Below are 25,914 nucleotides of genomic sequence, written 5' to 3'. Positions count from 1 at the left end.
ATACATTTTTATTAGGTAAAGGAGCAGATCTGGAGGGTTCTTGGGCATAAAGTGTTTTGGTAAACTGGGATGTATGGATGCTGTCTCACTCTCTCTATATATGGGGCGGCATGGTGGTGTAGTGGTTAGCACTGTCGCCTCACAGCAAGAAGGTCCTGGGTTTGAGCCCAGCGGCCGGCGAGGGCCTTTCTGTGTGGAGTTTGCATGCTGTCCGCGTGAGTTTCCTCCGGGTGCTCCGGTTTCCCCCACAGTCTGAAGGCATGCAGGTTAGGTTAACTGGTGGCTCTAAATTGACCGTAGTTGTGAATATGAGTGTGAATGGTTGTCTGTGTCTATTTCAGGAAATGTGACAAATGTGTCCAGTATTTCAAGAACTCCCCATGTCTCTTCTTAATATTAACATAACATTGTGTAAAATGTTGAGTAAAAACTGTCTAAATGTGTTATAAAAATGTTGTTATCGTTACAGTCAACAGTATAAATTGGTAATGGTAAAAGTCACTATCAGAAAAAAAGGTCAAATTTACAAATGTAACAGTATCTTTAAAGATTTCCTGAGATCCAGTTCTGTACCTGAAATATATTTTACATTGCAACAACTTTCTCTGGATTCTCAAATTAATAGTGAAAAGGGCATGCCTGTTCAGGAACCTTCCCTATATTAGCAAGTGAAAATGTCTTGAATATAGGTAAATATATCTAATATTCTTATTATGAGATTATTATACATCACATATAATATTATTGCAATACCATTATTCTGTGAGAGATGGAGAAATGTAAAAAATCATATATCCTGTAGTTTTAAACACTATGTCTGCAGTACAAAGCGTCCATTAATATCTGTTCACGTAACATAATTTTGCTCACCTTTACATATAGCTGCTGGAACTCCTCAAGGTTGAGGCGGCCGCTGGGGCAGTCTTTTAGGAAGCCTTTGTACCACTGCTTTAGCTCATGCTCATTAAACTCTGTGTTTTTTACCAGGTCATCCAGCACCTCAGGGGTCAGCTTGCTGTTCTGTTTCCCCATGGTGTGTCTGTAGGAGACAGGCCAGAGAAAGATGAACAGATATACATCTGTCTTAAATTTATGACAATTACTAAATTGGCCAATTAAATAATCGACACAGAAAAGGTACAGAGTGCATATTCTCAAATGCAAAAACCTTTTGTCCACTTGGAGTTAATACAAAATATAAATGTATCCACAGTTTCAACCTTCAGTGTTCATCCCAAGTATGCATAATATGTGATTAAATAAATGACATAATAAAAGTTGTCAACTAATACTAATTTGGCCTGTACTCAAATTAGTTCATTACAAGCCCTATTCCAAAAAAGTTGGGAGGCTGTGTAAAATGGAAATAAAAACAGAATGCAATGATTTGTAGATCCTTTTTGACATATATTTAATTGAATACAATACAAAGAAAAGATATGTAATGTTCAAATTGAAACTTTTTGTTATTATTATTATTATTATTATTATTATTATTATTATTATAAATTTACACTCATTCTAAATTTGATGCCTGCAACACGTTCCAAAAAGTTGGGACGCTGTGTAAAACGGAAATAAAAACAGAATGCAATGATTTGTAAATCCTTTTTGACATATATTTAATTGAATACAATACAAAGTAAAGATATGTAATGTTCAAATTGAAACTTTAAAAAATTCTTATTATTTATTTATTTAGTAAATTTACAATCATTCTATTATAAAAATTTACTAAATAAATAAATAATAAGAATTTTTAGTAAATTTGCAATCATTCTACCCCTCCTAGAACTGCCACCTTATTGTGGTGGAGGGGTTTGTGTGCTTGAATGATCCTAGGAGCTATGTTGTCGGGGGCATTATGCCCCTGTCAGGGTTTCCCAAGGCAGACAGGTCCTAGGTGACAGGCCAGACCAAGAGCAGTTCACCAAAACCCTTATGGAGAAACAACCAAGGACCGTGACGTCGCCCAGTATGGCGCAGCCGGGGCCCCACCCTGGAGCCAAGCCCAGGGTTGGGGCTCGCATGCGAGCACTTGGTGGCCGGGCCTTTGCCCATGGGGCCCGGCCGGGCTCAGCCCGAAGAGGTGATGTGGGCCCAACCTCCTGTGGGTTCACCACCCACAGAGGTAGCAGTAGGGGGCTGGTGCAGTGCGGATTGGGTGGCAGTTGAAGGCAGGGGCCTCGACAACCTGATCCCCGGACACAGCAGCTAGCTGTTGGGACATGGAATGTCACTTCACTGGGGGGGAAAGAGCCTGAGCTTGTGCAGGAGGTTGAGAGGTACCGGCTAGAGATAGTCGGGCTCACCTCCACGCACAGCTTGGGCTTTGGAACCCAGCTCCTCGAGAGGGGCTGGACTCTCCACTTCTCTGGAGTCGTCCATGGTGAGCAGCGGCGGGCTGGTGTGGGCTTGCTTATAGTTCCCCAGCTCAGCCGCCATGTGTTGGAGTTTACCCCAGTGAACGAGAGGGTCGCCTCTCTGCGCCTTTGGATTGGGGAGAGGGCTCTTGCTGTTGTTTGTGCCTACGGGCCGAATAGCAGTGTAGAGTATCTGGCCTTCTTGGAGTCCCTGGGAGAGGTACTGAGGGGTGCTCAGACTGGGGACTCCATTGTGCTACTGGGGGACTTCAATGCTCACGTGGGCGACGACAGTGACACCTGGAGGGGCGTGGTTGGGAGGAATGGCCTCCCCGATCTGAACCCGAGTGGTGTTTTGTTATTGGACTTCTGTGCTAGTCACGGTTTGTCCATAACAAACACCATGTTTGAGCATAGGGGTATCCATAAGTGCACGTGGCATCAGGACACCTTAGGTCGGAGGTCGATGATAGACTTTGTTGTCATTTCATCTGATCTCCGGCCCTATGTCTTGGACACTCAGGTGAAGAGAGGGGCTGAGCTGTCAACTGATCACCACCTGGTGGTGAGTTGGATCCGCTGGTGGAGGAGGAAGCTGGACAGACCTGGCAGGCCCAAACGTATGGTGAGGGTCTGCTGGGAACGTCTGGCCGAGCAATCTGTTGGGGAGGTCTTTAACTCCCACCTCCGGGAGAGCTTTTCCCAGCTTCTGAGGGAGATGGGGGACATTGAGTCTGAGTGGACCATGTTCTCTACCGCCATTGTGGACGCAGCTGTTCGGAGCTGTGGCCGCAAGGTCTCTGGTGCCTGTCGTGGCGGCAATCCCCGAACCCGGTGGTGGACACTGAAAGTAAGGGATGCCGTCAAGCTGAAGAAGGAGTCCTATCGGGCCATGTTGACCTCCGGGACTCCTGAGGCAGCTGACGGGTATCGGCAGGCCAGGCGTGAAGCAGCTCGGGCAGTTGCGGAGGCAAAAACTCGGAACTGGGAGGAGTTCAGGGAGGCCATGGAGAAGGACTATCGGTCGGCCTCGAAGAAATTCTGGCAAACCGTCCGGCGCCTCAGGAGGGGGAAGCAGTACTCTGCCAACACTGTTTACAGTGCGGGTGGGAAGCTGTTGACCTCAACTGGGGACATTGTCGGGCAGTGGAAGGAATACTTTAAGGATCTCCTCAATCCCACCATCATGTCTTCCATTGAGGAGACTGAGGCTGATGACTCAGAGGTGGACTCATCCATTACCCAAGCCGAAGTCACTGAGGTGGTTTGCAAGCTCCTCGGTGGCAAGGCACCGGGGGTGGATGAGATCCGCCCTGAGTATCTCAAGTCTCTGGATGTTGTGGGGCTGTCTTGGTTGACATGCCTCTGCAACATCATGTGGCGGTCAGGGACAGTGCCTCTGGAGTGGCAGACTGGGGTGGTGGTCCCTCTTTTTAAGAAAGGGGACCAGAGAGTGTGCTCCAATTATAGGGGAATCACACTTCTCAGCCTCCCAGGGAAGGTTTACTCTAGGGTACTGGAGAGGAGAATTCGACCAATAGTCGAACCTGGAATCCAGGAGGAACAATGCGGTTTTCGTCCTGGTCGCGGAACACTGGACCAGCTCTATACCCTTCATAGGGTGCTCGAGGGTTCATGGGAGTTTGCCCAACCAGTCCACATGTGCTTTGTGGATGTGGAGAAGGCATTCAACCGTGTCCCCCGTGGTATTCTGTGGGGGGTGCTTCGGGAGTATGGGGTTCGAGGCTCTTTGCTAAGGGCTGTCCGGTCCCTGTACGAATGGAGCAAGAGTCTGGTTCACATTGCCGGCAGTAAGTCAGACCTGTTCCCAGTGCATGTTGGACTCCGGCAGGGCTGCCCTTTGTCACCGGTTCTGTTCATAATTTTTATGGACAGAATTTCTAGGTGCAGCCAGGGGCCGGAAGGAATCCTGTTTGGGAACCACAGGATTTCATCTCTGCTTTTTGCGGATGATGTTGTCCTGTTGGCTTCTTCAAACCAGGACCTCCAGCATGCACTGGGGCGGTTTGCAGTCGAGTGTGAAGCGGCTGGGTTGAGAATCAGCACCTCCAAGTCCGAGGCCATGGTTCTCGACCGGAAAAGGGTGGCTTGCCCTCTTCAGGTTGGTGGTGAAAGTCCTGCCTCAAGTGGAGGAGTTTAAGTATCTCAGGATCTTGTTCACGAGTGGGGGAAGGATGGAGCGTGAGATCGACAGGTGGATCGGTGCAGGCTCCTTAGTGATGCGGTCACTTTACCGGTCCGTCGTGGTGAAGAAGGAGCTGAGCCAAAAGGCGAAGCTCTCAATTTACCGGTCGATCTACGTTCCGACTCTCACCTATGGTCATGAGCTTTGGGTAATGACCAATAGAACAAGATCGCGGATACAAGCGGCCGGAATGAGTTTCCTTCGCAGGGTGGCTGGGCGCTCCCTTAGAAATAGGGTGAGAAGCACAGTCACTCAGGAGGAGCTCGGAGTAGAGCCGCTGCTCCTCCACATCGAGAGGAATCAGCTGAGGTGGCTTGGGCATCTTTTTCAGATGCCTCCTGGACGCCTCCCTGGGGAGGTGTTCCAGGCATGTCCCCCCGAGAGGACGCCCCGGGGAAGACCCAGGACACGCTGGAGGGACTATGTCTCTTGGCTGGCCTGGGAACGCCTCGGTGTTCTTCCCGAGGAGCTGGCCGAGGTGTCTGGGGAAAGGGAAGTTTGGGCTTCCATGCTTAGACTGCTGCCTCCGCGACCCGGTCCCGGATAAAGCAGAAGAAGACGAGACGAGACGAGAGACAATCATTCTAAATTTGATGCCTGCAACACGTTCCAAAAAGTTGGAACAAGGGCATGGTTACCACTGTGTTACATCACCTTTTCTGTTAAAATACTCAGTAAGTGTTTGTGAATTGAGGACACTAATTGTTGAAGTTTTGAATGTAAAATTCTTTCCCATTCTTGCTTGATATATGACTTCAGTTGCTCAACAGTCCAAGGTCTTGATTGTCATATTTTGTGCTTCATAATGCACCACACATTTTCAATAGGAAGCAGGCAGGCCAGTTTAGCACCTGCACTCTTTTACTATGAAGCCACACTGTTGTAACACATGCAAGCCTTCTTTGTCTTGCTAGGAAAAGCAGGGACATCTCTGAAAAAGATATAATCAAAATGGCAGCATACCGTATGTTGCGCCAAAATTTGCATGTACCATTTAGCATTAATGGTGCCTTCACAGATATGCAAGTTACCCATGCCATGGATACTAACAGACCAACCAATCCCCATATCACCACATATGCTGGCTTTTCAACTTTGTGCTGGTAACAATCTGGATGGTCCTTTTCCTCTTTATCCTGGTGGACACAACATCCATGATTTCCAAAAACCATTTTGAAAGGTGGACTCAACGGACCACAGCACACTTTTCCACTGTGCATCAGTCCATCTCAGATAAACTTAGGCCCAGAGAATTCGGCAGCATTTTTGGATGTTGTTGATATATGGCTTTCACTTTGCATGGTTAGCGGCGAACTGTGTTTATTGATGGTGGATTTCCAAAGTGTTCCTGAGCCCACATAATAATGTCCTTTATACAATCATGTCGATTTTTAATGCAGTGCTGCCTGAGGGATTGAAGGTCATGGGCATTTAATGTTGGGTTTCAGCTTTGTCCTTTACGTGCAGCAGTATCTGGTCATTTCGCACAAAGTCTTTTCGCACAAGTCATTTAGCACAAATCTAAAGTCATTTAGCACAAATCTAAAGTCATTTAGCACAGTTATTGTAAACAACTGAAAATGCCTGAGTGTCAAGCATTTGGGTGTAAAAATAAGCCTGATCATTAAACAGTGAACACACACACACAGAGTCAAAAAGGATTATATACAGTATAAGTAAACAGTGAGCACACTCACCCAGACTTTGGCAGCAACTCCATCACTGGCCACTCTGTTTTTTGTTTGTTTGTTTTCAAAAAATAAAATATTTACTTATATTTTTAGGTGACATGCTTTTGTTTGTTTTTATTCACTGAGAAAATGATCTTTTTAGATGGCAAGTATCACGTTGCTACAGAAACGGGATTGTTTATTAGTATCCGTGTCAGTATCACGTCTACGTTATCTAGTCAAGTGAAATTTAAACGTCATAAAAGTGAAGTCTGTTGATTCACGTATTTTGTTGCCAGTAAAAATCACATGGTTATAGAACATCTCTGATTAGATTTTTAGAATTAGAAGTCTTTAGTTGTCACATATACATTACAAACCTGGAAGTCGACCTTAGTTGAGCTGGTGTACTGTGTTAAATTGTTTGGAGGAAGGATTGGTGACTAACATATGGACATCAAACCTAGAAGAATGGCGAAATACAATTGCTTTTATTCGGAATCTCAGCAACTTCCATAAAAAAATCCATCAAACATCTTTAAACATGATTAGTAGGTATTTATAATAAAGATTAAATGCTCTTAGAACTTGTACAAGAGGACTTTAGAGTTGTGCTAAAAGAGTTGTGCAAAAAGACTTTTGTGCTAAATGACCATAAGCCCGTGCAGCAATTTCTCTGGATTATCTGAATCTTCTGATGATATGATGATTGTTGATGGCGAAAACCCTAAATTCTTTGCAATTGTACAATGAGAAAAGATGTTCTTAACCGTTGGGCTATTTGCCCACGCAGTTTTTCACAAAGTGGTGAACCTCTCCCCATCTTTGCTTGTGAATGACTGAGCCTTTCCAATTACCAGTGAACCTATTTACCTGCAGAATGTTCCAAACAGGTGTTTTTTAACATTCCACAACTTTACCAGTCTTTTGTTCCCCTGTCCCAACTTTTTTGAAGTGTGTTGCAGGACTCAAATTCAGAATGAGTGCACAGTTATAAAAAAAAAAGTATATGTTTGAACATTAAATATTTTGTCTTTCTATTGTATTTAATTGAATATAGGTTAAAAAAAAAGGATATATATATGGGTCTGTCTCAGAAACTGGGTACTGTGGGGGTACCCCACTAAATATACTCACAGTCAATAAACTATACGGTTTTGAATGGTGATGTTGGTTTTAATTTGAATAAAATGATGAAAGAAATGATACAGAGAAAACTAAATCTTTGATGTGAATACTCTATTCAGAATTTGGCAAAAATTCTGCAAATTTGTGGAAAAATGGTGGCTTGATCTGGGACATGATAAATGGTTGACTACATCGCATTCCCTTAAAAAGGTTGTAGTCCACTGAAAAGTCTACAGTTATCACTAATTATATTTTAAGTTGTAACTTTATCCACTTAAGGATTGGTGCGCTCACAGAATAATCATAACCATAATAAAACATCATGCAAAATATTTGATCACCATTGTAACTCCACTTTCCGCATACCCAAAACCAATATGATCGTGTGTTTTGATCTAAACGGGAAGCCTCAGGGTCAAGGTCACTACCTCACCAAAAGTAGTAACTTAAAATCTCATCTCATCTCATTATCTCTAGCCGCTTTATCCTTCTACAGGGTCGCAGGCAAGCTGGAGCCTATCCCAGCTGACTACGGGCGAAAGGCGGGGTACACCCTGGACAAATCGCCAGGTCATCACAGGGCTGACACATAGACACAGACAACCATTCACACTCACATTCACACCTACGGTCAATTTAGAGTCACCAGTTAACCTAACCTGCATGTCTTTGGACTGTGGGGGAAACCGGAGCACCCGGAGGAAACCCACGCGGACACGGGGAGAACATGCAAACTCCGCACAGAAAGGCCCTCGCCGGCCCCGGGGCTCGAACCCAGGACCTTCTTGCTGTGAGGCGACAGCGCTAACCACTACACCACCGTGCCGCCTAACTTAAAATCACTACGCCATATAAAAAATGTAGCTATAAATCTGCGATTTTTTTTTTTTAAATGAAAGCTGAAAGTGAGGTAGAGAATATGTTTCTTACAGAATATGTTACGATGGTAGCTGGTCTTGTATGAATTTCTGAGCTATAAAATGAGTTGTGGTCTATTTTTTACCATAGCGTGTTATTTGTGTGCGGGGAAGGACACACATTAACAATTTGCATATGTAGAATGGAATTTTCCACTCCAACAGTTAGAAGTTGATCGTGCTTCCATTTGCGGTCTTTCTGTTACGCGGGTGATCTGTTCGGACGTTATCACTGAAAAGGCGAGTTTTGACAGTTTTATTTTGTTTTAGTCTTGCAGTATAAGGCAATAGAATGTTTCTTTTTCATCTTACTTTCATATTTCATAGTGTTTGCGTATTTTTGGCCAATATTTTGCAACCACGGTCAATTTAGATCGAACTTTTGATAGAATCTACGGCCAGTCATTTTGCCCCGCCCCTGCCTAACGCTCCGTCCGGTGCGGTAGTGATGTTCTGTTGCTCGCGTGCCGCAGCAGAGACCTGCGCGACCTTCAGCCGGTACAGTCGCTGTTCTTTTACCACCACCGTTATTCTCATCTTCCCGGTGTGTTCTTGATTTTTCCATTGTGTCCTATTGTCCTATTTGGCCATATCAAATACCCAAAATGTATCATATTATTAATATTTAAGTGAATAATCAATCCAGTCATCATAATTTGGCATTTTTAACCCAAGCAATCAAAAAGAGGAAATTTATTCAATATTTTCACTCATCTGTGAAGGAGGGGCTTTAATTCTTCATGATGTAGTTATTTTATAGTAAATCAATTTTACAAAAGCATTTGAATTGTAATAAAAAAAAATTCCCCAGTGGAGGCCAGATAAAGCAAGATACTATCTTTATTCTTATTAAACATGACAAAAGAAACATCAGACCCTCCAGGATTTCGCAATGTTGCGATTTGCAACTTCAACGCAAATTCAACCAGTCCCCGCGAATTCAGGGCGGTGTTGCAATTATATCCAATTGTAAAGTTTTATTCCTTTGTAAAGATAAATAATTGTAAGTCTTTATTCTTGACCAAGAAGGCAGTAATTTATTTTGTCACAAAATAAATTACTGCCTTCTTGGTCAAGAATAAATACTTACAATTATTTATCCTTACAAAGGAATAAAACCTTACAATCCCCTCTTTGATACTAGATTACAATCTAGTATCAAAGAGGGGATTGTAAGGTTTTATTCCTTTGTAAGGATAAATAATTGTATTTATTCTTGACCAAGAAGGCAGTAATTTATTTTGTGACAAAATTGTAAGGATTTATTCTGTTCAGTTAAAATGACCTTCTGTCTCAGCTAGACATTGTTTAAAAATTCCATTCTGTCTGAACATTGCTGTCATATCATCAGAACATTCTGCTTATTTTGATATGAAATGTGTATTATTGATCAGAAATGTGTCTGAACAGCGCCAAGTTTTATAGATTTATATTAGCCTTATTGCTGCACAAAGTGTTAAGACTTTATGATTTTAATATTTTAGAGCTTTTTAAGATCCTTTATTATTTTAGACTATTACATATACTATAACAGTGATTTTAAACTATTCCTGTGTAACCTGACCTTCCTCCAGTGGAGAAGACATACACTTCTTTGCTAGACTAGACATAAACATGTCTTTGTTTAAAACTGTCGTAAAGACATCTCGCGCACTTTTCTTTGCGTAAATGCTAAAATTGCTGAATTGCTGAAACATCCGTTGATATTAAATATTATTTTGCTTATGATTGAAGGTTTCACTCACACACACACACACACACACACACACACACACACACACACACACACACACACACACACACACACACACATTAATGGAATTAAGGAATTCCATTGGAATTAAGATGTGATTTACTGACTTAGCATAAGATATCCACACATTCACATACGCACACACATAATGCACACACATCCTACACCCACCCCTCTACACGCACGTACATAGCCAAGGTCACACACACACACACACACACACTTACACATCACACACACATCTGTGCACACACACATATTCGACAGACACAACACACAAAAACAGCTTTTTGGGATGTTATAAAAGGATGTTTGGAATATTTTAACTTTGGTGGAAAAAAGCTGTGAATAAACGGCCAATCCCTGGTTTCCTGGTCTGTTTTCGCGTTTTTTTTTCGCCCCAGAATTCTGCAGGTGGCACGAAGGCGTTGGTCTCGAGAAGAAGCCGTTCCAGCTGGGGGAACCTTTACACCAATCACCACAACTTTCCCATAAATTTGACCAATCGTTGGTGTCGTCTTGAGCAGGGCTTTGAACCAGAATTTTTTTCCTATTGGTTCGTTCCGAACAGAAACGGAATTTTAACGTTTCCGGTTTTGGGTTCCACCATTAAATAGACGTTCCCGAACCGGTTAGAACAAAAAAATTTAGTTCCCGGAACGGTTAATTACGTTCCCTGTCAGCTGTTTAACAAATGGCTATAAAGTTATGTCTCTGTCTCATCCAGGTTAAGCCAAATGTAGGTTAATTCTATTACAACCTTCATTAAATAAGACAAGAAATAATTCAAAACAATTATTATTTCAAATGTTGGCGATTTGGATTCTCAGTATGTCTTCCCATCTACACATACAGAAAAAGTGCCAAAAATGAAAGAGAATTCGTTTAGTGTGTTACCAAAGGCTAGTCAGGCCCTATAGAGGGCTACCGCATGACGTCACCGCGCCGCGAGATTTTGTTAGGCGCCATATTGGAAGACCAAGTACACATCTATGCAAGTACATACATACATAAAACAAACTACACCTGAAATGTAGCCAGGGCCGGTTCTGCCCTAATCTGGACCCGGGTGCAACATCGCACAACCCCCCCCCCCCCCCCCCCCCCCCAAAAAAAAAAAAACACCAGTCTAAATCAGGACAACCATCACATAACTATAACTATAAACATTTTATATCAACTATTTTAACTAAATGGGCTATAATAAATAAGCCTGCAGGCAGCCACGGCGGGCTGCCTCAGAAAAGTAACCATTCAATGACCCAACTGAAAGCCTGCAGCCACGGCGGGCTGCCTTAAAAAGTTAGTAACCATTTGTCCTACCTTAAAACTCGTTTTGCATTTTCTGCCTCCTTTTTTGTATTTTCGACCCTCCGTTTATTTTCTTTCCTTTTCTGAAAACCCGATTTGTGTCCAGACACTTTGTTCTGCTACCAACGAACTAACTCGTCAGGTCTCGTCTCTCGAGCCCGCGATGATTCCCGTGGGAAGGGCAACAATTGATACATTTTTACAAACAGTCAATAGGGAGGTTGCATTGTTCAGGCTCTTCTTTGCTCAGACACTGAGTAATGGAGATGTGACAGTAGTCCACCTTCCCGCTCTCTCCATTCAGTCAGCGAACGTCACACAGGAAGTGAACCCCAGCGGGTCATAGAAACTTGCGCAGGAGAAGAATGGCTTTTATTTGTAGGCTACAGAAACTTTGAGGAACGAAATAAAAACCGGTATTAACCGGTTACCATTATTTTTAATAAGCGTTTCTGTTCCGGAACATAAAAAATAATAAAGTTTCTGGTTTCGTTTCTGTTCCATGTGAAATAGAAAAAGTTCCCGGTTTTCGTTTTCGTTCCTTGAACCGGTTCAAAGCCCTGGTCTTGAGGTGACGTCAATAAACTACCTTCCGCCTTACTTCCGTGTATACGTTCAAGAGAAGCAGCATGTGTGAGTCAGTGTTTATATAGGCTTAAATTCTGTGACTGAAAGTATGTTATGTTTACAGTGAAGGACTGTGTGCACTTTACATTATTTTTTTACTTAATACAAGAAATTAATGGATGCCAAGATTTTTGCCAAAATGGTATTTTATTTTCCATTGTTTAGGCAGCTTCAGCATCATGCTGTGAGATTCTGTTCAATTTTTTTTTTCTTCTATGAAGCCTGAGCCATTTATTTTATTAGGTTATAATTATTGTTTAATTTAGTCTTCAGGAGAGACTGCCTGCACACAGTACTAGTATTAATAGTGTTTTTTTCTTACATGAAAGCTGAGGCATTTATATTATCTTCTCGACGAGAAGCCTGGGTTCGGGGGAACCAGCCTGTCCTGCCGGAACGTTCGCAGCTGGATACACGAGGGACGCTTGGGAGAAGTGTCGTGTCGTGTGCCTGGCGGTTCTTTCTGTGGAGGACATTGAGGATATTTACCTATTCGGAACCATGATCACAGGACTTTTGCTGATTGAACTAGGCATTGCCCTGGTGTATCGAGGAAATCAGAAAACGGTGACAGCTGTTCAAAGCCCCATAAAGCTGCCCGACATGATTGAAGTGGTGGGCAGAGCTGTCAGCACTCAGACTGTGGTTATTCAGAACTTGAGCCACTCTGTGGATTCCATCTTGGAGAAGTTGATGGCTTTGCAGAGAGATATGGATCATTTTAGTGACCAGAATGGACGAGCGGGGTAGTCTGCCACATCTACCTGTTTTAAGCCTAAACAAATTCCAATCTTATCTTTGGCTCTCTCAGCCAGCACTGCCTGGTCAAGGTCGTTGCTGGAGCAACGATCTTCCCCTGAAGATCACTGCAGTTAGACTCTCTCTCTGTATTCCCTATTATTCCCTACTATTGCACCATTCCTTTGTTTTGTTTGTTTGTTTGTTTTGTTTTGTTTTGTGTGTACGCTTTTTATCTGTGTTGTACTATGAAAGCTAAGTGGTACTGGAGTCAAATTCCTCGTGTGTGTTCGCATACCTGGCAATAAAAGTGTTTCTGATTCTTATATTTTAAGGTAACTTCATGTTGTGCTGTGAGGTTCTATGCACTTTAACTTTTGAACCAACAGGTGCATTTGGATAAGTAAAGCCTATTTTTCTGCATTTTTGTAGTCCTGGTAATCTTTTATATTGGTAAAGTTGTTTATAGGAACATTTCTCAGTGTCTTTGTTTTTTAATCAATAGTTTTTCAGTAATAAATCTTGTTTTATGTATTTACTTAACCATACATTGTATTCTATGTATTTACTATACCACACATGCAAAACTGTTTGCACTTTTTTTAATGTATTTTTCTTTTGTATTGTATTCTATATTTTATACTTATTTTAATTATTTTTGTTTTTCCTGCATCCTGTGTGTTGTATTGTAATGTGTGCTGCTGCCTTGGCCAGGTCTCACTTGTAAAAGAGATATTTATCTCAATGTGATTTTGTTTCCCTGGTTAAACAAAGGTAAATAATAATAATAGAAATAACTTAATATTTAACATATCACTCAATTTTAATCACAAAAAGAGAAAATCGCAACAATTTCTCACAACTTTCACTTCCTCCCGCAATGTAATCACAACAAAAACCTAAAAAACACCGCAACTTTCATCGCAATTTTTTGGAAACCCCCCCCGCAACATCAGACATTTTAGCCTGCAACAATCACAAAAAAAGGCCCGCGAAATCCTGGGGGGACTGAAACATTGAATGTTAGGTAAATGCAAAAAAAAATAGTAAAATTAGAAAATTTATTTTCCCCCAGAGGAGCTGGTGGAGGTAGCCGGGAAGAGGGAAGTCTGGGCTGCTCTGCTTCGGCTGCTACCCACGCAACCCGGATCTGGATAAGCAGTAGAAGATGGATGGATATACTAGTGCACCTCAGAAAATTAGAATACCATGAAAAAGTTCCTTTTTTTCATAATTTAATTCAAAAAGGTAAACTTTCATATATTCTATATTCATTACATGTAAAGTGAAATATTTAAAGCCTTTTTTGTTTTAATTTTGATGATTATGGCTTATAGCTCATGAAAATCAGAAATCCAGTATCTCAAATTATTAGAATATTCCCTAAGATCAATCAAAAAAGGATTTACAATACAGAAATGTCCAACTTCTGAAAAGTATATTCATTTATACACTCAATACTTGGTTGGGGCTCCTTTACCATGAATTACTGTATCAATGCAGTGTGGCATGGAGGTGATCAGTCTGTGGCACTGCTGAGGTGTTATTGAAGCCCAGGTTGCTTTGATAGTGGCCTTCAGCGTATCTGTATTTTTGGGTCGGGTGTTTCTCATCTTCCTCTTGACAATACCCCATAGATTCTCTATGGGGTTCAGGTCAGGCAAGTTGGCTGGCCAATCAAACACAGTAATATCATGGTCAGCAAACCATTTGGTAGTAGTTTTGGCACTGTGGGTAGGTGCTAAGTCCTGCTGGAAAAGGAAATCAGCATCTCCAAAAAGCTTGTCAGCAGATGGAAGCATGAAGTGCTCTAAAATCTCCTGGTAGATGGCTGTGTTGACTTTGGACTTGATAAAATACAGTGGACCGACACCAGCAGATGACATGGCACCCCAAATCATCACAGACTGTGGAAACTTCACACTGGGCTTCAAACACCTTGGATTCTCTGCCTCTCCACTCTTCCTCCAGACTCTAGAACCGTGATTTCCAAATTAAATGCAAAATGTACTTTCATCTGAAAAGAGGACTTTGGACCACTGAGCAACAGTCCATTTCTTTCTCTCCTTAGCCCAGATAAGACACTTCTGACATTGTCTCTGGCTCAGGAGTAGCTTGCTATTAGGAATGCGAAAGTTGTATCCCCTTTCTTGAAGACGTCTGTTCGTGATGGGTCTTGATACACTGACACCAGCCTCAGTCCACTCCTTGTGAAGCTCTCCCAAGTTCTTGAATCAACTTTTCTTGACAATCCTCTCAAGACTGCAGCCATCCCTGTTGCTTGTGCACCTTTTCCAGCCACCCTTTTCAGCAATGACCTTTTGTGGCTTACCCTCCTTGTGGAGGCCATCAGTGATCATCTTCTGGACAACAGTCAAGTCAGCAGTCTTCCCCATGATTGTGGTTGTGTGTACTGAACTAGACCGAGAGATACACTGTGTTCATACTGTTTTACTCAAACTCAAAATGAAATATTCTAATATATTGAGATGGGTTTTTTTTATGTTTTTGTACTGTATGCCATACTGATTAAAATTAAAATAGAAAAATGCTTGAAACATTTTAGTTTATGTGTAATGAGTCTATAATATATAACATTTTCACTTTCTTAAATAACTGATGGAAAATATTGAACTTTTTCACAATAATCTAATTTTCTGAGATGCACTAGTATATATGTGTGTGTGTGTGTGTATACACAGTACTATGCAAAAGTTTTAGGCACCCTATTTTTTCATACAAACTTTGTTATAGATTTCTATTTTATGACATACATTATCGAGTCAGTACAAAAACATTTTAGAGTTCCAAACGTTGCCTGTGTCTATGTGTCAGCCCTGTGATGACCTGGCGACTTGTCCAGGGTGTACCCCGCCTTTCGCCCGTAGTCAGCTGGGATAGGCTCCAGCTTGCCTGCGACCCTGTAGAACAGGATAAAGTGGCTAGAGATAATGAGATGAGATGAGATGAGATATCTCATCATCATCATCATTCGCCCATATCATCGTTCCGATGGTGGGCTGCAGTGTCCATGATTTGCCTCCAAGCTGTTCTATTTTTCGTCAATCTAAATGCATCTGGCGCCGACAGCACTGTCCATGTGACGATGTCACCCATCCATCTTCTTCTTGGTCTTCCTCTTTTTCTTTTTCCATTTAGAAGGCCGAATGGAATGTCCTTCTCTAATGACTCCGACTGTCTCGAGGCATGACCATAGTAACTTAGTTTTCTTCTTTTAACCATTTCCAGCAGTTGACGATCGACTTTAGCCGCTTGTAAAACATTTTCATTTGTTTTCTTTACTGTCCGTGGTATTTTCATCATTCTTCTCAGGCACCTCATTTCGAACGCATCAATTCTCTTCTCTTCATTCCTCCTGATTGCCCAAGCTTCATAACCATATGATGCCACTGGCCAGACAAGTGCCTTTACCAATCTGTATTTTGTTGCTATGCTAATCCCTCTATTCTTCCATATAGTATTTAACTTTGACATTACTGCTGCTCCAAGTCCCAAATGTGCCGTTACTTCTTTGTAACAGTCTCCATCTTCTTTAATTCTGAAGCCAAGGTATGCAAATTCAGACACCTGTTCCAATTTTGACCCCTCAGTTACCACATCAATATTTTTACCATTAAGTCTCATAACCTTGGTTTTGCTGGTATTAATTTGTAAACCATACTCCTTTCCTGCATTAATTAATCTGTCCAACAATTCTTGTAGTTATTTTTCTGATGTTGCTATTAATACGATATCATCTGCGTATCTTAAGTTACATATTCATCTTCCCCCTATTTGGAATCCACCTTCAAATCCATCTAACGCATCCCTCATTACCATTTCTGCCACTATGTTGAACAGGTATGGCGAAAGCACACATCCTCACCTCACTCCTTTAAGTATTCAAAACCATTTCGATACTGTCCCTGCTATTCGTACCCTCGCCCTCTGATTCTTGTATAAATTTGAAAGTAGTTGAACTAGTTGTGCTGAGTACCCCATATTTAGCATGGTAAACCAAAGTTTGTCATGATGTATAGAATCAAACACTTTTTGAAAATCTACAAAGCACAAGTACAACGGTTGCTGGAACTCTCTTGCCGTATTCATAATGAGATTTAGAGTTGTAATTTGGTCTCTCGTTCTTCTTCCTGGCCTAAAACTGGCTTGTTCCTGTGCGAGTTCTGTTTCTGTCTTTGCCTGGATGTGATCCAACACTATCTTCAATATAATTTTACTGCCATGCGAAACTAAAGCTATTGTCCTATAGTTTGTGCATTCAGCAAGATCTCCTTTTTTTGGAATAGTCACAAATGTTGTTTCAGTCCATTCTTCTGGCCATTTACCTGTCTCCCATATTGATGTTATCAGTCTATGCATCCTGTTAAGCACAGGTTCGCCTCCTTTTTGAAATAAATCTGCTGGCACTTCATCTGATCCTGGTGCCTTTCTACTAGTCAATTGAGATATAGCTCTAGCAACTTCACTTTTTAATGGTGGCGGTTCATGTTCCTCGGCTGGTATTGTTCGGCTGATTTCTTTGTCTTTATAAAGGTCTTCACAGTATTCTTTCCATCTATTTGCAATATCTTCAGGATTTGTAAGAATCACGCCATATTTGCTTCTTCACATTGAGTATTGGTGAAAATTTCTTTGTCAATCGCTTAACACTTTGGAACATTTTCCTGGTATTACCACTTTTGCTTTCTTTCTCAAGTTCCTCGCACATTGTGTCAATATGATGTTGTTTTTCCTTTCATATTCTTCTTTGAACTTCACGCTTTAATTCTTTGTATTTTCTGGATTTTCCTTCCTAGCTTTCTGTTTTTCATTTACTAATTTCATTGTTTCAATAGTCATCCACTCTTTCTGCCTTGCTTGTTTCTCATTACCAACAACTTCATTGGCTACCTCTAGCATGTTAGTTTTCAGTTGTAGCCATTGCTCCTCAATTCCATCGCATTCAGCTAGACACTCAAACCTGTTTGATATCTTGCACATGTATTCAACTGTTTTTTCATTCAAAAGGCTGCTTATGTTTAACCTTCGCTGCTTTGGTCATTTAACAATAGTCAATTTTATTTTTATGTTTGCTGTTAAGAATTGATGATCGGATTCTATGTCCACTCCAGGGTATGCTTTGCATTTCGTAATACTTTTCTCCCACTTCTTGGCCATTATGATGTAATCAATCTGATTTCTTACTGTTCCGTTTGGTGATATCCATGTGTACCTTCTTCTCTTGTGTTGTGGAAATTGTGTATTTGCAATGCTCAGATCATTAGCATTGCAAAAGTCAACTAGATTTTGTCCCGCTTCATTGCGTTCACCAAGTCCAAATTTGCCTGTTACACCTCCTTCTGCTTCTTCTCCTACCTTCGCATTAAAATCTCCTAATAGGATCAATATTCCTTTGTTTTTCCATTTATCATGTACAGTTTGCAGTTTCTCGTAGAACTCCTGCAGTTCTTCTTCGTCTGCTGCTGCTGTAGGTGCATAACAATTCACAATAATTATTAAATCTACAGGTGTCGCTTTGAGTCGCACTACCAATATTCTTTCATAGACTGGTTCATATTCAGCTAATGTTTTCATATATTCTTGATGTATCCACATGCCAACTCTGTGATGTTGTTTGCCTTCTTTTCCGGATGTTATAATTATGTGGCTGTCTTCAGTCTTAAAATCTCTACTTTGTGTACTCTTAGTTTCTGTTAAACCACATATGCTGATTTTTACCCATACAAGTTTTTCCCCCAGAAGTTTAACTTTGCCAACTTTCTTTAGTCCTCTTATATTCCATGTACCAATTTTAAATCTTTTTTGCAATCTTATTGCCTTGTCAATTCTTCTTGTGGTTGTATCACCGTTACCTCCTCCATTTTCTTGTCCACGGCGCATGTCATGCCTTCCAGTAGCCAATTTTGCGACCCTGTCCTGATTGCCCAACAGGGGACGCGGACCTTGGTCACCCGGGTGTCATCCAAGCCGGTATGAACTTTGCTTGTCATTTGTCATTTCCACTACTCTTCAGGATCCAAAGTGGTAGTGGGATCCCAAGCCCTTCTACTATTGTGGTTTAATTTCGAAGTTTTCCTTCTTCCAGACAGATTTGCCTGAAAAGGCTTAGCAAGTTCTATCTACCCCGGTTTGAAATCAGAGTTTTCCTTCTCCTAGACAGATCTGCCTGAAAAGGCTTAGCGAGTTCTATCTAACCTGGTTTGAAATAAGAGTTTTCCCTCTCCTAGGTGCGTTTGGTCATGGCACCTTATTCACACACACACACACACACACACACACACACACACACACACACACACACACACACACACACATCCTTTTTGACTTGTGTGTGTGTGTGTGTGTGTGTGTGTGTGTGTGTGTGTGTGTGTGTGTGTGTGTGTGTGTGTGTGTGTGTGTGTGTGTGCCTTTTTGTTCCTATGTTCTACAGTGAATGATATACTGCAGATAAATGTCTGGAGCTTCAGTGAATGTTCACATCAAACATCAGACTGGGGGGAGGAATATGTTGTTGGTACCAGATGGGCTGGTTCGAAAATTTTAGAAACTGTTGATCTCCTGGGATTTTCACACACAACAGTCTCTAGAGTTTATGCAGAAAGGTGTGGAAAAACAGAAATCCAGTGTGTGGCAGTCCTGACAATCCAAATCCAGTCTAGTGAATCTGTGCCCACTGTTCTTGGCTAACGGGAGTGGAACCCAATGTGATTTTTCTGATACTGTAGCCCAGGTACCTTGAGTTGCAAGAAGTTGTATGTTCTGAGATTCTTTTTTCCTCACCACAGTTGTAAAAAGTTATTTGAATTACCGTAGATTGAAGCATAATAGTCATTCTCCTTTTACCTTTCTCAACACAGAATGACAAGACTGTTGCTCACTAGATTTTGTTTTTTGTTTTTGTTTTTATTTTGTACACTTTCTGTGTAAACTCTAGAGACTGTTGTGCATCAAAATCTAACAAATCACTAGTTTCTGAAATACTCAAACCAGCCCATCTGGCACCAACAACCATGCCATGATCAGAGTCACTGAGATCACATTTTTCTTCATTCTGATGTTCAGTATGAACATTAACTGAAGCTCTTGACCTGTTTCTGCTTGGTTCTGTACATTGCATTGTGGCTACATGATTGGATAATTGTATGAATGGATGGGGTACAGGTGTTCCTATTAAAGTGGCCAATGAGTGTATATACACTACATAATGTATTGTGTCAAAAATAGGCTTGTCATATTTGTCATCTACAAATATTACTGTTACACCACAATACATAGTTGCAAATAGTTCATCGTTAAAAGCCCTTGAGAAAGAAACATTCATTAAAATATGATAGTGCAATGATTTTATTACACAATCACCTTGAATAACTGCAGTTAGGAGATTATGCACCAGTGGAGACAGGACTATCTCAAACAAGCACAGATGTTCTGATCATCAGTTCTACAATATATTGTGATCTTGTACATCGCTATGTGAACAACACTATCAACTGTGAGTGTTTTAAATATGGAAGGCACCATATCTAGATACTGATTTTATCCGTTTTTCAGCCTCGGAAACGCCATCCTCGTGTAAACGAAAGGCACTTCTGATAAAATATTTAGTCGTTTTTACCCGACAGCGTCCTCGTGTAAATGGGCCCTAAGGCTCTATCATGATATTTGGTGATTATTATCGCTCAAATCATAAATAGACCCAATCAGTAGGGATGACATCATCAGAAACATCATTGAGGATGTATCAAATGTATATTTGGTGTAATTTACCAGACAAAAGAGCCTTAACAAAAAAACAGAATGAGCAATCAAACGTGACGGGCAAATTATAATAGCGAATGCGACCACAGGGAACAATATTGCATACAGTGTAGTCTGGTTAATACACAGGCAGGCACATGAGCTGAGAAAATTGTACTTGCATAGCTTGCATAACAGTTTAGAGCCGTCCAGAAAACTCTGTGGAGGTTTGATGGAATAACAGGGCAGATGGCTTCTTAGAATTGAAATAAAATCCATTAAAATCCCCAAATTTGCTGCCATTTATCCCACTGTGCCAGTGCATTTTAGAGGGGTGATGTTATTTCGATCAACTTGCCACTGCTTTACTGTATGACATGCATCTGTTTTGAACCTGCTTCAGAGCCTCCAACATGTGAATGCACACATACATTTATTACAGAGTTACCTGGTGGATGGGTTCATTAAACTGTCTGATGTCACTTGCAAAAGTATAAAGAGGCATTGTTACACTCGTAGACAAACAATTAATAACAAATAGACAAACAGAGACAGAGATAATTGTTAACTTTGAAACTGGGCAATAAACACAAACCGCAATTAAATTTCTCACGATTGGTATTTAATTTCCAAAGAAATTAAGGACTGAACAACATTTTTTGTTCATGTGTTTTCCTTGTGTGGGGGTGGATTAAGAATACCATTTGCGTTAAACTCCAGATCTCACCTCGCCACCCACACTGCACTGTTCTTGGAATTGTTAACGTTTCAAGCAAGCCATGGTCAGAGATCATGGCTGAAGAACACATCACATCACAAAAAAACAAAAGAAAAGAAAAAAGTCAATGCTGTATCATGACGACATAATGGCTTCACATCAAAAAAGGTGGTAATGTAGGAAACAAGATCTTTTGAGATTATTTCTCCTCACATCCACAAGCTTGCCCAAAGCATTTTTATGCGACACAGCAGATGTCACTGTAGGGTATTTACAGTACTCTCATGGGCTCTGAATCAGGAAAAAGTACTACAGATTGATCCTCTATGAAATGTAATAAATGTAATTATAAACAGATTCCAGACTTGGGTTGTTTCTTTAAATAGACCAACATCCCAACTTCTCATCTCATCTCATTATCTCTAGCCGCTTTATCCTGTCCTACAGGGTCGCAGGCAAGCTGGAGCCTATCCCAGCTGACTACGGGCGAGAGGCGGGGTACACCCTGGACAAGTCGCCAGGTCATCACAGGGCTGACACATAGACACAGACAACCATTCACACTCACATTCACACCTACGGTCAATTTAGAGTCACCAGTTAACCTAACCTGCATGTCTTTGGACTGTGGGGGAAACCGGAGCACCCGGAGGAAACCCACATGGACACGGGGAGAACATGCAAACTCCGTACAGAAAGGCCCTCGCCGGCCACGGGGCTCGAACCCGGACCTTCTTGCTGTGAGGCGACAGCGCTAACCACTACACCACCGTGCCGCCCACATCCCAACTTACTGAACTATTTTATAGATTGATGATGTTCGTCCTTCATGCTTGAAGAGGACCATGTTCTCATCTATGGGTCCAAAGGTGGCTGGTGAGACCAAATCGGGCCTGGGGGTGGGGATGGGGGGATGACAGCATGACTTGCACATGAAATTGGATTTCATTGAGGGAGAATTGCACACCATCAGCCTCACTCCCTTGTCCAGGACCTCTGTGTTCCAGCGGCATGACAAAGTCAAGACGACTGGAGAAGGAACTGGATGCAGTGGATGACCAGGGTGCTCTAATGTGTCTCACCCTGCTCTAGGCATTCCACAACGCTCTGCTGGGCACACCTTCCTGACCATTGAAACAAATGTGTGGTTTCCTCTGCACAGTCTGGCGAGTCTTCACATGCTTAGGTAGACAAGCCCTAGCTCACCGTAGATTTCAGATCCATCAGCTACCCTCACCTGGTTTAGCCGGCCTGCCAAAGCCGTTGCCCGAGGTGTGGCCACTGTCGCATGCTAACAGCTACTTGGAGCCACAGGTGAGAGCTGGGTGACAAGTGAGGACCAAGGATAGATGAGCTGTCCTGAAAAAGGACATGGCAAGCCCCCCACACCAGAGGTACTACCTCACCATGAGCATCCCACACACCCCATTTTATAGATTATAGCTCTAGTAGCCTTGGTAAGTCAGTATTTATCAGTGTTTTGCAGTCCAGAAAAAAGCATGATAGGGACATTCAAATAGTTATATTGGTCACATTATATATACTTATTTATAAAAACATCACAAAAATGTCATTACTAGGTGTGGTATATCTTTTGAAACATGCAACATACATACGGTAGGTCTAAGAATTAATCAGATACCATGATAGATTGATATTGAGGTGTATGGTTTTCGTTACATCCATTTTTCATACCGCTCCACCCATTCTGTTGAAACACCATACAGTCACGTTTTAAAGAACAAGCAAGAATTTCTGATGATTAGGTTTCTCTTTTGAGTGCAGAGCATTTGCATAAAATGTACATTCATGCCATCCTCTCATGGTTGATCTTGTACATTCAAAATGATCCTTACATTCAAAAAGATGTGTTTTTTGTACTATATCATGTCTTATTCAAGGTGAAATGAGATATTATTACAGAAAAAAGTATGATGTGTAGTGTATGAGCTTCAATGATTATCAGTTTAGTGATAGAATTGAGCACAAGCGTCACAAACAAGCAACTATTACCCCCTCAATCTATTTTCTATTTAAGCTTGTTGTATATCACTGTTATTTATGCTTCAACAAGAACAACAACAAGAAAATCAGGCAAGAAGCTTTTCCCTATACAAGCAGACTAGATTGAATCAATCTGTATGAATGATTTTGGCTTTTCAGGCAATGCTGCTTTAATCCAGCTACATTAAATTGATCTTTTTCAATTACACACAGAGAAAAACAGGCTGTTATTGAGGGCAGGGCAGACCACATCCAGCACACATCCAGCTCCAGTCCTGACAACATTCACAACTAGATCATGCTTTAAAAAAAAAAAACACTGCCCAGAGCAGTTGGGAGTTAGTTGCCTTGCTCAAACGCTATTCAATGTTACTCTCCCTACCCACACATTTTCCCTGCTGGTCCAAAGAATCAAACCAGCAACCTTTTGGTCTCTAACCTTTAAGCCACATTTTCCCATAGAAATAATATTTTAATTGTACTTAGCAGAAAATTCACTATCTTATTATGACTACTGAAGCAATGATCACAATCATTATCATTTACACAGCACTTATGGTGTTAATTGGATATGATGGTACAATGCTGACCAGTCCTAAAATGCTAATGATAAGCCATGTGAACCTCTCACCACAGACAGCAGGGGCTTTTCTATAGGCGTGACATGGAACCCAGCCTTCATGCTACACAATATATTCTTGTTAATAGTTATTGTGATGTTGGTTGATATTGAAGAAGGCACATCATACCAGCTCAGTTTTTTTTTTAAATAATGGTTTTGCATGATCCAGAAAATGTAAACGTGACAAATTTGGTGAAAATGAAGACCCATACGACATCCAAAAAGGTGTTTAATACAAGCATTACAGCTTAATCTCTACATGTACCTATATGATTGCAAAACACTATGTTGTCATGATTCTGCAGTTTTAACTCTAGATCCAAACGAACCTATAGACTATATAAGGTAGAGTATATAATATTAATGAAAGAGGATCTGCATCGGAAGGCGGCACAGTGGTGTAGTGGTTAGCACTGTTGCCTCATAAGGTGGTGGGTACGTAATTTCTCTATGTAACTTTACGACGTAGTAAAAACATTGCTGGTAGTCCAGAATTTTACGTAGTAACTATGTAAAAACACTACGTAACATACCAAACCACTACGTTGTAAGTACGTAGTTACTACGTAAAATTGTTACCTGGGAAGGTGGTTCTGGGTTTGAGTCCAGTGACTGATGGGGGCCTTTCTATGTGGAGTTTGCATGTTCTCCCCGTGTTTGTGTGGGTTTCCTCTGGGTGCTCTAACAGTCCAAAGACATGTAGGTTAGGCTAATTGGTGGCTCTAAATTGACCGTAGATGTGAATGTGAGTGTGAATGGTTGTTTGTCTCTATGTGTCAGCCCTGCGATGATCTGGTGACTTGTCCAGGGTGTACCCCGCCTCTCGCCCACAATCAGCTGAGATAGGTTCCAGCTTGCCCGCGACCCTGCACAGGATAAGCGGTTACGGATAATGAATGGGTGAATGGATGGATCTGCATCAGAGTTTGCATGTTCTCCCTGTGTCTGCATGGGTTTCCCCTACAGTCCAAAGACATGTGGCCAGGTTAACTGGCTACTCTAAATTGTCCATAGGTGTGAATGGTTGTTTCCCAAGCCCAGAAATGGGAGGGTTGCGTCAGGAAGGGCATCCGGCATAAAACTATGCTTCGATTAATATCAACAGGGTCCACATGGACCCTGACCTGGCAACAGTGCTGGACAAGGGAGAAGAACACGAAGAAGATGAAAGAGAATCTACATCATTTGCATCCATTATTTCTCTTCTTTCTGCAATGACCTTGAGACTCTAAGTTCGCTGTGGCGATAATGATTTCAACGTGGCCAACTTTCAGATTGTAATGTAGATTAAATCACCGACACCGAGCTGTCGGAGCTTACTGCAGAGGAACTTTAGCTCCCATTAGGCTGGACCCTGGACTCCAATCTCATGCGCAACAAACTGATAAAGTGGATAATATGGGAGGTAAGAAAAAAAAAACAGGAGAAAGGAAGTCCTTTCATGAGTCCATACCAACACTGGATAAAAACATTAGCAATACAGTCCATCTATGTACAAATAGTTACCAAAGGGCTCTTTACAAATAATAATAATAATAATAATAATAATAATAATAATAATAATAATAAAGTGTCCTTTGTTGCTTGTTTGTATATATTTATTAAAGCAATTATTCATGTAAATAGGTCCTGCTTTGTCTGGGCTTTAAATGAAACATTTATTTATCTCTGTGGAGAAATGGAGTAAAAAGGGTTTTGTCTTCACTGAAAGCGTTCAAACGGAATGAAGATGGATGATTGTTGATAACGACGTGTAAATACTTTCAAGTGCACCGCGCTCCGGGCAGGGCGGTATACACACTGCAGGTGGACGAATCTTACAAAAAAAAAAAAAAATCCGACTTACCTTTTCCAGGGAGTAGCAGAAAAACCTGTCTCTGTTTTCCGCTTCGAGTGACAGTACAAGGTGAGGGAAGACGTGTGTTTCCAGGGCGAGAAGTCGTGCAACAGAAACGGCTGCAGGATAGGAGGAGAAAACCGTTAGTGCGCGACGCCGCAAATGAAGTGACGCTAGGATCTCTCTCTCTCTCTCTCTCTCTCTCTCACACACACACACACACACACACAGCTCTATAAGCCTCGCTGTTAGAGTAACAAAT

The 25,914-nt window shown here is 41.5% G+C and overlaps 1 protein-coding gene across 1 annotated transcript in view; it reads right to left on the bottom strand.

Annotated features, from left to right (window-relative positions):
• vsnl1a (visinin-like 1a) overlaps positions 1 to 25,689 on the bottom strand; it is a 67,911-nt gene extending 42,222 nt beyond the window's left edge. Inside the window, exons 1-2 of the mRNA XM_060916063.1 lie at positions 25,662 to 25,689; positions 871 to 1,039 (exon numbers count right to left, since the gene is read on the bottom strand). Of these exons, the coding sequence (XP_060772046.1) occupies positions 871 to 1,032 (162 nt within the window). The 5' untranslated portion in view covers positions 1,033 to 1,039; positions 25,662 to 25,689. The remainder of the gene's footprint in view (positions 1 to 870; positions 1,040 to 25,661) is intronic.
• Positions 25,690 to 25,914: the final 225 nt, after the last annotated feature.

The sequence above is a fragment of the Neoarius graeffei genome, chromosome 3, assembly GCF_027579695.1.
Source record: "Neoarius graeffei isolate fNeoGra1 chromosome 3, fNeoGra1.pri, whole genome shotgun sequence".
NCBI classification, from domain to species: Eukaryota; Metazoa; Chordata; class Actinopteri; order Siluriformes; family Ariidae; genus Neoarius; species Neoarius graeffei.
The sequence above is the reverse complement of the archived record's forward strand: the minus strand, read 5'-3'. Positions and strand labels throughout refer to the sequence as shown.